We start from the raw sequence: 16,084 nt of genomic DNA, 5'->3' as shown, positions 1-16,084 counted from the left end.
CTTACAGCTGACTCTTGGACAACACGGTGTGTTAAGGGCGTCGACCCTCTGTGCAGCCACAAATCCATTATAACTTATTTGAGCGACTGTAGATTGAACAGTACTGTAGTATTTACTACTGAAAAAAATGTGTGTATTAAGTGGACCCCCTATGGTTCAAATCCATGTTGTTCGAGAGTCAACTGTAGCTCCAGGGACGTCAAGCTATGGTCCAGGGAATCCGCCACAGGTGTTTCAGGGATTACACAAGTGTCTGATTCAAAATTGGTTTTGAATGTATTTTTTAACTATTAAAAATCTTAAAATGAGTATCATGTACATTAAAAATATCAGATATACCAAATATATCTAATATTAGAGTTATCAACATGTTAAATTCTGTTATAATTTTATACTCCTAAAATACTGGTCTTATATATTGGAGTTCATTATCTTTTGGAGAAAAACAAGGGTTTCCCGCTTTAAAAAAAGGTTTGAGAAACACTGTATTTGTCCAATCCACTTCTCATCTTAAGAGGAAACTGAGACCCCAAAGGGGCTGCAGTGTCTCCTGGAAGTTGTGGGTATCAGAAACAGTCTTTGCTTAGAAGCAAAGAAAACGCACAGATTAGAAATACTTGGGGCCTTTTCGCTCCCCAGCTGTCGTGGCAGCTGCGTGTGGCTGGCGGCCTCCCTCACCTAAGGCAGGAAGATGGTGCCCGCAAAGAAGACAAAAATGTTGCCAGAGCCGATCAACTCCAGGCTGCAATTCGTTATGCAAAGGGGAAAGTATGTGCTGGGATAACAGCAGACTCTGAAAATGACCAGACAAGGCAAAGCAAAACTGGTCATCCCTGTCAACACTGCCCAGCCCTGCGGAAATCTGAAACAGGGTATTATGCCATGTTGGCCAAGACAGGCATTTGTCAGTACAGCAGCAACAATACTGAACAGGGCACAGTGTGTGGAAAATACCACAGAGTGTGCACACTGGCTATCACGGATGCAGGTGACTCTGATATCATTAGAAGCATGTCAGAACAAACTGGTAAAAAGTAAAGCACGCACAATTTTTCCTTAATAAAACCAGCTAGAGCTTGTTAAAAAAAAAAAAAGTATTTTGGATATGTGCTCTCTCTCCCAATAAAGATGGTATTTTCTTTACCTCATTCCAACTCTTAAGAATCCTTATTTTGTCCTAAAATCATAAGGTTAAGAAATAACACAAAATGAAAAAGAAGGTATGTCAGAAAATAGGCAAACCCGGGTCTGAATTCTTTAAATGCGAACGTTTGACTTTTGTTCTATATAAAAAGCTCTCTTCTTTTCTAAGTATGAATTTGCTCAGGGTAAGGTGGGATGACAGAGGTGAGGCACCCGTACTGTTCAAAGTTGATGTATTTCACAACTGTCTGGCTCTCAGCATCATGCCACAGGGCCCAGATATCCGTAGAGGTTAAGGCAAAGTCAATCAGTGTCTCCTAGAAGGAAATGCATGGGGAAAACAAAGAAAAACAGGTTCAAATAAGAAAGAAAGGGTACTAAGTTACAGCGACTTAAACTTGTATTAGTAGGAAAGGTAAAAGCATGAAAACAAGACAATATCACATGTACTTGGTAAAATCCAAATGAAATTTTGTTTGCATGAAGTTTCATTAAACATTCCATTTTAAGATTTCAATCTCATTACAACATAGTTAAGGTAGCCAATGCTTCTTTCCTGTACTTATGTGATATGCAAAGGATGATTCAACTTACCTGAGAAGTGAATAGTGAGGAAATGTGGTCTAGGCTATAGCGGTTATTCTCAGTGCTCACCAATTGGAAAACACAGAACTGTTAAAACACAAGTTGAAAATTTAGTACAAATAACCAACATACTATTTTTCTATGCATGACATTAGCATTCAGAAGCCAATTTTTTTTTTTAAAGTATGGTAAAACATTTACCATCCTTAACTGTATGTACCATTTACCATCTTAACTATTTTTAAGTGCATAGATTAGTAGTATTAAGTATAGTCACATTGTTCTGCAACTGATCTCCAAACCTTTTTTTCACTTTTTCAGACAGAAACCCTGAGCTTCCCTGGTGGCACAGTGGTTAAGAATCCGCCTGCCAATGCAGGGGACGTGGGTTCGAGCCCTGGTCCGGGAAGATCCCACGTGCTGTGGAGCAACTAAGCCCGTGCGACACAACTACTGAGCCTGCACTCTAGAGCCCGTGAGCCACAACTATTGAGCCCATGTGCCACAACTACCGAAGCCCAAGTGCCTAGAACCCACGCTTCGCAATAGAAGAAGCCACTGCAATGAGAAGCCTGAGTACTGCAACGAAGAGTAGCCCCCGCTTGCCACAACTAGAGAAAGCCTGCATGCAGCAACGAAGACCCAACACAGCCAATAAATGAATAAATTAAAAAAACAAAACACAGAAACCCTGTACTCATTAAATAACTCCCCATTCCCCCTTCCCCCAGCCCCTGGCAACCAGCATTCTACTATGACCTTGACTACTACACAATGGAATCTTAACAGTGTTTGTCTTTTTGGGACTGTGTTTTTACTCAACGTTAACACCCTCAAGGTTTATCCATGTTGCAGCATGTGTCAGAATTTCCTTCCTCCCTTTTCTTTTTTCAGCCAAGTAACATGTGGGATGTGGGATCTTGGTTCCCTGACCAGGGACTAAACCTGCACCGCCTGCACTGGAAGCGCGGCATCTTAACCGCTGGACAGCAGGGAAGTCCTAGAACTTCCTTCCTTTCTAAAGTTGAATAATACTGCATTTTATGTATGTACCACATCTTGTGTATACATTCATGCACGGATGGCTACTGGGAATATTTTTGCTATGAACATGGGTGTACTAGTATCTTTTCAAGACCCTGCTTTGAATTCTCTTAGGTATGAACCCACAGGTGGAACTGCTCGGTCATGTGGAAATTCTATGACGAACTTCTCGAGGAACTGTCATGCTGTTTCCCACAGTGGCTGCAGCATTTTACATTCCCACCACCAACGCACAAAGGTTCCAATGCCAACACTTGATATTTTCTGTTTTTTTCCCCCCACAGTAGCTATCCTTTTGGGTATGAGGTGATATCTCACTATGGTCAGAAACCTATTTTTAAGTTTATATTTCTACCAAAGTACCAAAAATAGTTTAAAACATACACACAATACACATCAACTCTAGTCAATCTTCACTAAAAATAAAATCCTATAAAATAAATACAAAATAAAAGTAAAATAAAAATATATAAAATAAATAAAATCCTGTTTAGTATTTAACTCCACTGCCAAAACAAAAAATGTCAAACTCAAAAATAATATTTGATGAACAATATTTTAAATAATTTTTTGATAAAGAAAATGTATTATAAACTGGTAAGAGTGATGAAGATTCTATCCTTATAACACAAGCAACTGTTCATGAAGAAGCATTAAAATAAAAATACACAGGGAGAGTCCTTTTGAGAGAAAAGCTGGAGTGTATGGAATATGAGAAATACACGTAATGCTCATATCCATTCTGGCCTACGCTTATTTTACAAGTTGCACATCTCAATCCATTAGTGGGACATGAATCAAATTTAGGAAGTCTCAACCAGCACTAAAAAAAAAAAGAAACAAAGTATCAGAGTTTATCAGTTCATCACTCATGGTCAAGGTAAACAGGTTTCATGAAAATTATTTTCTGTTATATGCCCATCACCATATATGTGTATACTAGGTAGCAATGCAAAGTATTTATCACAGATTCTAGCCAAAAAGTTGGAAAAATGCTGGTCTAATGCAGTGCTTCTCAAACTACCTGTGGAAAGGAAAAGTGCTTGTGTTTTTTTTTCTCTTTTAATTTCTAAACCGTCTCAGACTGACACTTTTATGAAATACAGAAACCTTGAATGTCTGTGGCAATGTCACTACAAAAGCTTCTAATGCATTTTCTCACTTTCTGTACTTATCTTACTGCAAACTAGTAACAAATAATTTGTGGCCCAGGACCATTCCACAGACCACACCACAGGTCTACAGGACTTCTGTTTTGAGATTTTTTATTAGTGTCCTAGATGGAAATACAGACGGCATATTTATAACACTGAGGACATGATGCTGGAAATGATTAAATTAATGCACTTTTGAACAGAATTAGAACCCAAAGAACCAAGAGAAAACCAAGAAGAAACAACTGAAATTAATAGGAATGGATGTAAACGTTACAGAAATTAAAACAAAAAACCACAACAAACCTTCAAATGTGCAGATTAGGGAGAAAAAACATGTTGAAGAGCAGTTTTTGTTTAGAAAAAGAAAAAAAACAAACAAAAGGACCTCAACTCCATTATACTCTGAACATGCACAAGAGCATGACATGGAGGCTAAAAGTGTATCTGATTTTAGGCTTCATTAATAGAACCATAATGCTCAAACCAAAGGAGGTAATAGCTCTGCTCAATCCGATTCCACTCCTAGAACAGCACATTCCATCTCGGTCCCACGTTTAGAGTAGTGGTTCTCAAAATATGGTCCATAGAGTCCTAGGGCCCCCTGAGACTGCTTCAGGGGCTCAGTGAGGTCAAAATACTTTTCATAATAATACTACATTATTTGTCCTTTTCACTTGTGTTAATATTTGCACTGATCATGCAAAAGCAACAGTGGTTAAAATTATTAGTGTCTTAATGTGAATCAAGGCAGTAGCATCAAACTGAATACTCTTTTATGATAAAAACACTCAACAAGCTAGGAATAGAAAGGAGCTTCCTCATCACGATAAAGGGCATTATGAAAAATTCACAGATGTCATCATACTCAACAGTGAAACACTAGAAACTTTCTCTCTTAAATCAGGAATAAGACAGGATGTCAACTGTTATCACTTCTATTCAACACTGTACTGGAGGATCTATCCAAGGCAATTTAAGGGGAAAAAAATGGCACCCAGATTGGAAAGGCAGTAGTAAAACTATCTTTATTTGCAGATGATATTGTCCTGTAAATAGAAAGTCCCAAGAATTCCATGATAACACCACTAGAACTAACAAGAGTTCAGTAGGGTTACAGGCTATAAGATCAATATAAAAAAATGAATTGTATTTCTATAAAACTGCAATGAGCAATCTGAAATGAAATTAAGAAGATAATTTCAGTTACAATAATATCAAAAGGACTAAAATACATACACATAAACTGATTAAAAAAACCTGCAAGGGCTTCCATGGTGGTGCAGTAGTTAAGAATCCGCCTGCCGTGGGATAAATTGGGAGATTGGGACTGCCATATATACATAACGAATAAGAAAAGAAAAATCAAATTGTACACTTTAAATACAGTTTATTGTATGTCAATTATATCTCAATAAAAGACCTTAAAAAAAAAAAAAAGAACGTACGTGATTATAAAGAAGGAAAAAAAAAAGAATCCACCTGCCAATGCAGGGGACATGGATTTGAGCCCTGGTCTGGGAAGATCACATGCTGTGGAGCTACTAAGCCCGTGCGCCACAACTACTGAAGCCTGCATGCTAGAGCCCATGCTCCACAGCAAAAGAAGCCACCACATTGAGAAGCCCGCTCTTCGCAACGAGGCGTAGCCCCCACTCTCTGCAACTACAGAGAGCCCGTGCACAGCAACAAAGACCCAATGCAGCCAACAAATAAAAAAATTAAAAACAAAAAACCTGCAAAACTTATACTATGAAAACCATAAAACACTCTTTAAAAAGTTAAAGACAATCAAAATAAACGGAAAAGCATCCCATGTTCATGAAGCAGAAGCCTTAACATTGCTAAGATGGCAATGCTTTCCAATATGATCTACAGAGTCAACAAATCCCTACTGGAATCTGTGAAGTAATAACAAACATATATATTGGGCTCTGGCTCTGGCTCCTGACACTGAGCTCCTAAACCTCTTGCAATCTGCTGAGTGACAGAGATGCTAGGAGCATCTTTTGTTCTAATATTTGATCTTTTTTTTTTTTAATTTATTTTGTTTATTGGCTGTGCTGGGTCTTCGTTGCTGCACACGGGCTCCCTCTAGTTGCGGCGAGCGGGGGCCACTCTTCATTGTGATGCGCGGGCTCCTCATTGCAGTGGCCTCTCCTGTTCTGGAGCACGGGCTCTAGGCACGTGGCCTTCAGCAGCTGCGGCACATGGGCTCAGTAGTTGTGGTGCATGGGCCCAGCCGCTCCACAGCATGTGGGATCCTCCCAGAGCAGGGCTCAAACCTGGGTCCCCTGTATTGGCAAGCGGATTCTTAACCACTGTGCCACCTAGAAAGTCCCTAATATTTGCTCTTTGACCCTGGTTCCTGACATAGAGCTCCTAAATTGCTTTGAACTTCCTGGGTGATGGGAACACTTTTTGTTCTATGAGGTGACTCCTGTATAGCTTCAGGATGGGGGCTGGTCACCAGAAAGACCAAGTCTAATTAAGAGCTTGAAACTTTCAGCCCTAACCCTCATCCTCTGGAAGGTGAAGAATGTGAATTAGTATCGCACCATGCCTATGTGATGAAGCCTCCTTAACAATCCCTCAGGACGCCCAGGGGTTAAGAATCCACCTTCCAAGGCGGGTTCGACCCCTGGTTGGGGAACTAAGATCCCACATGCCGCGGGGCAACGAAGCCTGCATGCCGCAACTAGAGAGGCCACATGCTCTAGAGCCCGCACACCGCAACTAAGACATGACACAGCCAAATAAATAAATAAATATTAAATTTAAAAAACCCTCTAAGGTATGGGATTTGGAGAGCTTCCAGGTTGGTGAACGTACCCATGTGCTGGGGACCCTTCTGGACCTTGCCCTATGTACCTCTTCACCATTTATCAGACAACAATCTAGTACATGTGAGCGTTCCCCTGAGTTCTGTGGGCCATTCTAACAAATTACTGAGCCCAGGGAGGGGCTGCGGAAGGAATCAAGAACCCAACGAGGTATTTCCATATTTGGGAGTAGCCTGGCTTAGGTCGAGGTGCAATGGGCAGGACGAGAGGGTGTCCACATACACGCAAGGCCTGGTGCAGGGGGAAAACTCAAGCAGGATGAGGAGAGCGTCCACAGAGTGGCAGCCCGCACTGGGGACGAGCACCCAAGTAGGTGAGGAGGGGGTCCCCTGCACGGGGGGTGCACTAGTGCAGAGTGTCAGGGCCCAGGGAGAGTGAGGAGGGCATCCGTGTGGAAGGGCAACCTGCAGCGGGACATCTGAGCCCGACAGGAGTGAGGAGGGCAACCAGCAGAGTTGCAGGAGGACAGGACAAGCCCGAGCTCGCGGGAATGTCATCAGGGTTAAATGCATACGACGTGTAGGGTGTGAGCCCAGAGCAACCACGGCCCAAGCATTTGCTGTTAACGTACGCGTACAAAAAGGCCTCACAACGTGCCAAACACACAGCACCCAGCAAGTGGCTGTTCATTTATTTATTCATTTGTTCATCTGACCACACAGCTTGTGGGATCTTAGTCCCCCTTCAAACCCGGGCCCCTGGCACTGGAAGCTCCGAGCTGTAACCACTGGGCCGCCAGGGGCTACCCGTGGCTGTTCATCATGTGATCGTCCCCCTGCACTGCACCCTCGCCGGCGCACGGCAGCTGGCGTCTGGGTGAGGGGCGAAATAGCGTCTAAAACTTGTCCCCCCCCGCCCCCCACCACTTAATAACACCTGCAGCCCTTCCACAACTCCCATTTTTTCATCCAGACTTTCAAACTGGCTCTTTCTTGTTTTGTCTTGGTTAACGTTTCCTTTCGTATTCCTTTAAACTCTCTACTCCCTTTCATCCTTCTAGATCTTTTAATTCACACATTAGCACAAAACCTACCATCTCCATGGAAACAACGCAAGATACATCTAGGTTGGTGAGAAGGGCTTAAATAGACTCAGTGAGTCTAGAGCTACCCCCCCACATCAGTACATACAGAATCATTTGACACATGTCTTATCTGCTTCATACCTGTCCTCGCTTTGGTGCATGCATGTACATCCCCAGGTAGAGCCCCATGGAAGGGGAATAAGCAAGTCGTAATTTGTGTCCAGTCCCAGCAGTGAGCCGAAGATCTTTATTCACAGGGACATACTCCAGCATGTCAGCTACCATCAGGCACATCTGGTCCTGCCCAAGAAAACATGCAGTAAGTAACATTAAAGAATATTCAGGATAGAAAACCAAACTCCTTCCCTTCTTAAAGAATGCACATCCATTATATCTAGCACTCTAATTTATCTGCTGAAGGGCCCTAGAGGTGTTTTTTTAAAGGGCTGAGATGCAAATATCTCTTTAGTCTGATAGATAAAATCATCAGCTGTTTTGTTTGCAAACATCGAAAGCTATTTTACCAACTTGCATTTTAGAAACACATTTGTTCCGAAGTGAAGAGTGTAGTCCGTACCACTTCAATGTTTCTGTAGGACTCATAACTTTTAAAATAAAAATACACTAAGTTAGGGGAGAAATGTATGAAAAATAAAGCTAAATGAAACTGTCTGAATCCGGAAATGCCCCATAATTTCCAAACTAAGAGATCGGATCATCTTTACGAGAAGAAGGAAGATTTAATTCAACTCCCTGAGAGTCTGCAATCCTGTTTTAACTTACAGTAACTAAAGCCGTAGCACTCACCTTATAAGACCACATGCGGAGTTTATGATCTTGACACAGAGCAAAGATGAAGGCATCGTGCTCGGCACAATGAACGGCAAGACTCAGGGGACGATCCGAAGGCCCCTGCTCGCCTCTGCACACACAAGGCCAAGTTTTAGAGTCTCAGTGTTGCAAACTACCTGATCATGAGAATTCACAACTTAAGGGATCAAATAAAATTGTAAATGTACGCTCTTAACAGGAGGAGCAAGAGTTCACAGGCTGGTGCAAGAGAACTACATTTTCTACTTGACTTACAGCCAATTATGCTGATAAATTTTAAAAAACTCTACATATCAACGGAACCCTGTTCTAACCATCACGCTTTCTACTTCTGACATTACACAAAACTGCATGTGGTAAGTCAGGGCAGAGCACTGAACTGGATACTGTGAGAAGAAATCCAGGAAGCCAGTTTCTGTTGTCAAAGTGTCCGGTCCCAAACGAAGCGGGTCCTGGAGTGCAGCTCTTCTCAGGAGGAATGTAACGTGGTACAGACCCTTCTCCTTTCCAGCACAACTGCCAGGTGGTGACCAGGGCAAAAGGCTAAGCTCCTGGGCCCTGTGATGCGCTCACCTGATAGCTGCTGGCATCCAGCCTGTAAGCAACCGCTGCATTACTGAACTCTGCTTCAGCTCCACAACGGACACCAGCCCTGCAAGATTGAAAACAGACCACTGACACCCAAGGCACTTCTTGATCACACTTCGTGAAACCCAAAGGCAAGAAGGATGCAACCACGAACACGGAATCTATAACAGGTGACAGGCTTCTACATTTCTATACTATGAAAGTCTTAGGCTGCACCTTTCCACGTATATCATACTGAAAATATTTTGAATCATTACTGGATCAATAACAACAGCATTTTTATACTCCTAGGGGAAACTTTTGCCATTTACAAACAGGAACCCATATCGCTACTGAGAAGCACTTCATTCTTTCAAAAGAAACACCAAATACCTTTCATGTTCTAGGCACAGTTCTAGGTGCTGAAGATATGGCAGTAAATAAAACAAATTAAAACACGCCTGTCCTCATGGAACTTACATTCCATTGGCAGGGAGAAGCAGAGACAGTTAACAAATTAAGCAGAATGTAATGAGTGTAGAAAAATAAAACACAGAAAGGGTATAGTGAATGGGGGGTGGGTGGGTGCGGGTTACGGTTTTAAAAGGGTGGTCAGGTCACCCACTGAGGGGACGCTGAGTAAGAAGCTACAGGAGCCGAGGGAGGGGCCCCTCTGGCCGCGGTGCAGACTGGCCCCAAGAAAGCCCGAGGCAGGGAAGCCTGGGGTGTGCAGGGAACTGCAGGAAGGCACGTGGCTGGTCAGAGGAGGAGGGGAAAGAAGGGGAGGCCCAGGTTAGAGAAGCAGCAGAGTGTCGCTGGAAGGGCTCTGGGTTTATTCGGAGGGAGACGAAGAACAGCCCTGATAGGAGGGCTCTGCGCAGCGGAACGACAGGGTCTGCCCGAGAAGCTTCTGCAGGGGGACAAGGACAACCTGGGGAGATAACCCGAGCAAGAAGAGTGGTGACTTAGAGCAGGGTATCAGCACTGGGCTTCCTCGCTTCGGTTAACTTAGTTACAGGACCTCAAACGAAAGGTAGAAAACCCGTCAACTCATGTCTGCTAAAGGCCTTGGAATTAAGTCACCTCCCAGCTATGCTTTCCCACACTCGCGGAAGCCGGATGGTTCCTCATCCACTGTAAAATCCCGCCCTCTCGGGAAAAAGCACTAAACCACTAGGACTCCTGAGGCGAGCAACGAGTGACCATCCCAGGCTAGTACAGGAGAAATGCCCGCACGGGACGATGGCCTTGGACTTCTAACACCTATTTTAATGCCAGTATTCCTCTGCTTAAAATTAAATCCATGCTCAGTTCCCATTCTTACCAGGTATGTCATAAGGAGGAAGTTTAAGAACAAAGATTCCCCCAGAGGCAGCTGGTAGAGCAAACAGAGCCTCCCCATCATTGCTAAGCCAGGCTGCCGAGGTGGTAGAATGAGGGGAGAGTCCAGGCACTGCTGGAATTAACTGATAGTTGCAGGGATCCCTGAAGTCAACTTTTCCAATGTCAGTGAATATTGATTGCATCTGACTTTCAATTACCAACTCCTGTGGAGTAATCAGAAAGAAAAATCTGTTAAAACAAACTGGATTTTGCTCAGTTCCTCCCAATTGCTATCAAAGGTCTTAAAGTAAAAAAATTGTTGAGCTTGAAAAGAAAGCTATTCTTTCTTTCTTTTTGAAATCACGGCTCTCCACTTTATTTTCTTTCTTTTACTTTTGGCCTGGCCGAGGGGCTTATAGGATCTTAGCTCCCCGACCAGGGAGCGAACCCTTGCCCTCAGCAATGAAAGCTCGGAGTCCTAACCACTGGACCACCAGTGAATTCCCAGAAAGCTATTCCTTTTTTGTTTTTGGCTGTGCCACGAGGCATGCAGGGTCTTAGTTCCCCGACCAGGGAACGAACCCGACCCCCTGCAGTGGAAGCTCAGAATCTTAACCACTGGACTGCCGGGGAAGTCCTAAAAGCTATTCTTTTTAATGAAATTATTTTTGCAACTTAAAATGTGTCTGATCATTTTAAAATAGTAACTATGACAGTATGCCTGGTTAGGGCTAGCAAGGAATCCAAATACTCTTCAATTCCAAAGGACGTTGCTCTAGTACTAAATTCATGACAGTCAGAGTCGCTTGGAAAATAAAGGATATTATACTTGACCAACTCACACTCCTATACATCCGGGAAGGGTGTGGTAAAAGTAACCTGTGCACTGTTTGATTGGTTAATATCAAGATTATCACATGATTCTGAGTCTCAGAGACATGAACCCCTCCGGGTAAGAGGATGCAATTTTGGAATCTGAGGCGAACTGCATTATTTAACAGGTTTACATCCAGTGACTCTTCCACCAGTTCTAATGTATCTCCAGAGGTCTTCCTATTAAAAAGAAGAGACATTTGTTAAAAAAAAAGTTTATGCTTTTCTTTCTGATTGTTGCATTGACATGTATGGCAACAATGGAACTCTCCCAAATGGGAAATTTTGGATAAACTAACTCAGACCACATTACATAGTGTACAAAACACAGCACTATATGAAATTCAAATTTTATTATATGATTCTCTGTTAAATGGAAGCATTTCCAAACTTGATAGTCCATCTTTTAAGAACATTCAATGCAATTAAACTCAATTATAATGAAAATTCACACCACACACCCTCATTATTTATACTGTAATGTAGCCTCCAAATATTTTACTACAGCGTCAAACTACAGTGACCTTATAAATGTGGGTACTTCCCGTTCTATAGCTTCCTCTGCTAGGATGCAGGGCGGACTCTTCTTGAGGCACAACTCTGCCATGTGGTAGCTCTGGAACCACAGAAAGCACTGCCCTGGGAATGCCCTGACGTCTCATCGGCGCATCTTCTACACTGCCCGAGTCCATTCGCTAGAGGACCTCCTCTGTATCACCACCTTAAATGTCACTGAGAGCCGACAATGCCTAAATCTGTATCTTATTCAGCCCAAACTCTCCACTGACCTGACTACTGCCTCAACACCTCCACCTGTGTATCTAACAGGGATTTCAACCTAAACCTGTCCAAAGCCGAATTCCTGGACGCAACAAACCTAAAAAACAAAGAAACAAAAACACCTGCTTCACGGGCACTCTTTTCCAGCTCATTAATGGCATCTCTATAACTTCTAGGTGTTCAAGCCAAAATCTGGGGGGTCAACCTTGAATCTTCTTTTTCTATATAGCCTACATCTGACTCAATAGCAAATTCTAACAAAATCACCTTTAAAACACAGCCACACTCAGGACATTTCTCACTGCCTGTAACAATACCACCCTTAGTCTAAGTCACCGTCATTTTTGGCCTGGATTGTGGCACCAACCTCTAATTAGTCTCCCTGCTCCTACCCTCTTCCACTACATCCTGTTCTCAACACAGCAGACCAGCAACCTTTTAAAAATACAACTTGCATCATGCCATCTCTTCACTTAAAAACCTCCGATCTCACTCAGAGTAAAAGTCAAAGCCTTAAAATAACCGACAAAGCCCTAATCTGGCCCTTGGCTACGTTATTCCGCTATCCTTTGTTCACTCAGCTGTAGACTCCTGGCCATTTGCCACTGTTTGAAAACAACCCACAAGCTCCTGTCTCAGGGTTTGTGCACTTTTTGTTCCTTTTTCTTGGAAGGCTCTATCTGAAATCTCATCCCCTAGATATTCTTACTTCCTCTGCTCAAATGTCAACTTATCACTGGGTCTTGCCTGACTACCCTGTGTGAAATATTAAAAATAATAATTCCCCTTCCCTCTTCCCTGTTCTCTATTCCAATTATCACCTGATGAACTGTATTTACTTGTTTTGTTGGTTATTATTGTTGATCTGCTCCCTCCACGAGAGCAGGGACTGCCTGCTTTGTTCCCTGCTAAGCTCTCAACCCCTAAACATTGACTGGAACATATTAAGCACTCAAAAAAAATTTTTTTTTGGCCACGCTGAGCAGCTTACAGGATCTTAGTTCCCCAACCAGAGACTGAACCCAGACCCTGGCAGTGAAAGTGCTGAGTCCTAACCACTGGACTGCCAGGGAAATCTCTCAAAAATATTTCTTAAATAAATGAGACTTGTATCTCTAACACAGGTCTTTCTTCTGAGCCTATAAATTTCAACACCTACTTGACATTGCCAAGGAACTACTACACAGATACTTCAATAGTACCTCTAAAAGAATTATTTACATCTCTCCAAAACCCATCTTCTGTATCTCAGTAAATGACAACCCCTCCGCCCAATGTATGGTTCATCACACTAAAAAACAGGGACTTGTCCTTTCTCCCTCCTTTTCCCTTACTGTCCCTCACCTCTGTTAAATTTATCTCCAGGTCCTAATGAAGCTACCTTCTAAGTGTATCTTGAATCTATTTCTCTTTTCCTAGCCACAGCCACAACTGAGTCATCATACTTGATCCATCATAAAAGCAAATTCTTCTTTTGTATTGTACCCATCCAACCCAAATCTACTTTTCACAAAGTAGACTATTTTAAAGTGTGATTTTGATCATGTTTATAGTCTTACTTTTTATTTTATTTTTTTAATATTTATTTATTTTTATGTATTGGGCCTTCGTGCGCAGGCTTTCTGTAGCTGCGGAGAGCGGGGGCTACTCTTCATTGCAGTGAGCAGGCTTCCTATTGTGGTAGCTTCTCTTGTTGCGGAACAGGGGCTCTAGGCACGTGGGCTTCGGTAGTTGTGGCGCATGGGCTCAGCAGTTGTGGTGCACGGGCTTAGCTGCTCCCCCAGCATGTGGGATCTTCTCAGACCAGGGCTCCAACCTGTGTCCCCTACATTGGCAGGTGGATTCTTAACCACTGTGCCACCAGGGAAGCCCGATCATGTTAATAATCCTTTAAAACCTTTTGATGATTGCTCAATGTACTCAGGATAAAATCCAAAATCCTTAAAAAGGACCTGAGGGTCCTTCCTGATCTGAGTCCTGCCTACTTCCGAAGCACCTCTCACATCATTTTCCAATTTGCCCATCTACACTTAAGCCACACAGACCTTCAGTCAGTTCCTCAAACCTGTCAAGTTCTTTCCACCTCAAGGATTCTACGTACGGTGATCCCACTTGCTGAACTGCTCTCTCCCTCAACCCCTTGCCTGGCTAACCTTTCATCCTTCAGATCTCAGTTTAAATGTGACTTACTTCAGGCCCTCCCAGCACTACCAATAACATCTCGTATTCCCATTTCTAGCCCCTCAAAGCCCCTAAACTTCTCCTGAGGCAAGCATGAAAAATCTGTATTTATATACCTACGTGTAGTCATTACCTTACTGTCTTGCCCTTCTCAAAGCTGCCCCATGAAAGGTCCGTCCACAGCTACTCTTACGCTGCTACATCTTGCGTGATGAAAACGCTGTTTCTGTTCCTCACTTCACCCCCAGCACACCTAGCAGCGCCTGACAAGTAAACGCTCAAACACCTCCACAGAACGAAGGAAGAAGCTGTGTAGCCCTGTGAAAACACCACGGGCTCCTGCTACAACCGGCCTTTCGGGCGCTACCCCCTAAGCGACATTCCTTCTGCTTTCAGTGCCGCCCGGGAGGCTACCTCTTCTAGAACTCTAGGTCTCCTCCACGCTCCACTGGTAGGAACAGGACGCAGGCTCTCCCTCCGCCTGTCCACACCCGCTTCGGAGCCCGAAGGACGCCGTGAGGACCACGCGGCCTTCCAGGGCGTCTGAGGAGCGGCACTCACCAGTGGATGGACCTGCTTCTGGTGGCGGAGAACAGCTTGCCGCTCTCCACGTAGTGGAAGCCTCCCGCGCTCTCCCCGTGCTTGGCGGCTCCGGCCGTGGCCTGCGCGCTTCCTGCAAAACGAGGGCGGTCAGCGCGCGCACGTGGGCCTCCGGGGGCGGCCCGGACCGCGGGCGCGGCGAGGGGCGCGCTGACCGCCCCCACGAGAGGAAGGGGCCGCGGAGAGCAAGCGGCCGGACGCCGGCGGCGCTCTGACCCCGGGGCTGCGGGCGCGCGGGCGCACAGGCGGACCCGGGGACCTGGGACGCGGGGATGCAGGGAGGCGCCCGAGGGGACGGGTCGGACGCGCCCCGCGGGGACGCTGCCGTACCGATGCCGCAGACCGCGAACTCCCGGAAGCGCCGCGGCCTCTCGCGCTCGGCCCCGCCGAGCTCCACGAAGCTCCGTTCCACGGCTCCCGCCGCCGCCATCTTCCCGCGCCGCCGCGAGGCCCGACGGGAGCCCGGCGTCCCTTCCGGGGGCGGGGCGAGAGGCCGGGGGAGCTCGGGGGCGGGCCCGGCCCGGCGCGGCGAGCCTGCCCCGGGGTTAGTTAGCTGCGGACGGAGCGGGCAGGCGGGACGCCGCACGGGCGGAGGGAAGGGGAACCGGCCGGCTCTACCTGCGGGAACCTCTGCGGGGCCGGCCGGGGAGCCCCGGGGGCGGCGCCCTCTTCCCGGCGGCCTCAGCGAAGGGGGCGGGGCCGGGCTCGTTTCCATTTTGAAATCGGCGGCGCGGGCGGCGGGCGGCGGGGCCGTCTCCCCGAGGGGCAAGGCCGCCCGCGCCTGCGGCGCCGGGTCCGTCGGGGCCCGTCCGCCGCGCCTGCGCTTCAGCCTTCCGCGGCCCCCGGCGTGGCGGGCGAGCGGAGCGGAGGGCAGAGGCGCGTGCGGTGCCGGGGTGTCCCCCGGAGGCCGGGTCCGTGTGTGCGTGTGCGGGGTCGTAACGTGGGCGGCCGGACGGGGATGCTGCTGCCGGCGTCCGCCAGAGGCACCTGCCTCTTCCGACGTCTGTGGTCTGGGGGCTTGAGGATGTTGCGGTTTCCCCAGCGTTTAGGGCAGAGCCGATGATCGATTTGGGGGGGCGACGGTAATTTTCCGGGGGGGAGGCGTGTGTTCCCTCTGCGGTCGGCGTCCGTTGAGC

The 16,084-nt window shown here is 45.8% G+C and overlaps 1 protein-coding gene and 1 pseudogene across 1 annotated transcript in view; one reads left to right on the top strand and one right to left on the bottom strand.

Annotated features, from left to right (window-relative positions):
- Positions 1 to 15,473, bottom strand: part of NUP160 (nucleoporin 160) — a 44,080-nt gene extending 28,607 nt beyond the window's left edge. The window contains exons 1-9 of the mRNA XM_057749226.1: positions 15,279 to 15,473; positions 14,910 to 15,021; positions 11,357 to 11,567; positions 10,516 to 10,738; positions 9,198 to 9,276; positions 8,601 to 8,715; positions 7,935 to 8,093; positions 1,738 to 1,815; positions 1,363 to 1,460 (exon numbers count right to left, since the gene is read on the bottom strand). Coding sequence (XP_057605209.1) covers positions 1,363 to 1,460; positions 1,738 to 1,815; positions 7,935 to 8,093; positions 8,601 to 8,715; positions 9,198 to 9,276; positions 10,516 to 10,738; positions 11,357 to 11,567; positions 14,910 to 15,021; positions 15,279 to 15,378 — 1,175 coding nt within the window. The 5' untranslated portion in view covers positions 15,379 to 15,473. The remainder of the gene's footprint in view (positions 1 to 1,362; positions 1,461 to 1,737; positions 1,816 to 7,934; positions 8,094 to 8,600; positions 8,716 to 9,197; positions 9,277 to 10,515; positions 10,739 to 11,356; positions 11,568 to 14,909; positions 15,022 to 15,278) is intronic.
- On the top strand, positions 692 to 1,038 carry LOC130860686 (60S ribosomal protein L30-like; annotated as a pseudogene).
- Positions 15,474 to 16,084: the final 611 nt, after the last annotated feature.

The sequence above is a fragment of the Hippopotamus amphibius genome, chromosome 9, assembly GCF_030028045.1.
Source record: "Hippopotamus amphibius kiboko isolate mHipAmp2 chromosome 9, mHipAmp2.hap2, whole genome shotgun sequence".
Lineage (NCBI taxonomy): Eukaryota > Metazoa > Chordata > Mammalia > Artiodactyla > Hippopotamidae > Hippopotamus > Hippopotamus amphibius.
Note: the sequence above shows the minus strand (reverse complement) of the source record. Positions and strands in the feature narration are given on the sequence as shown.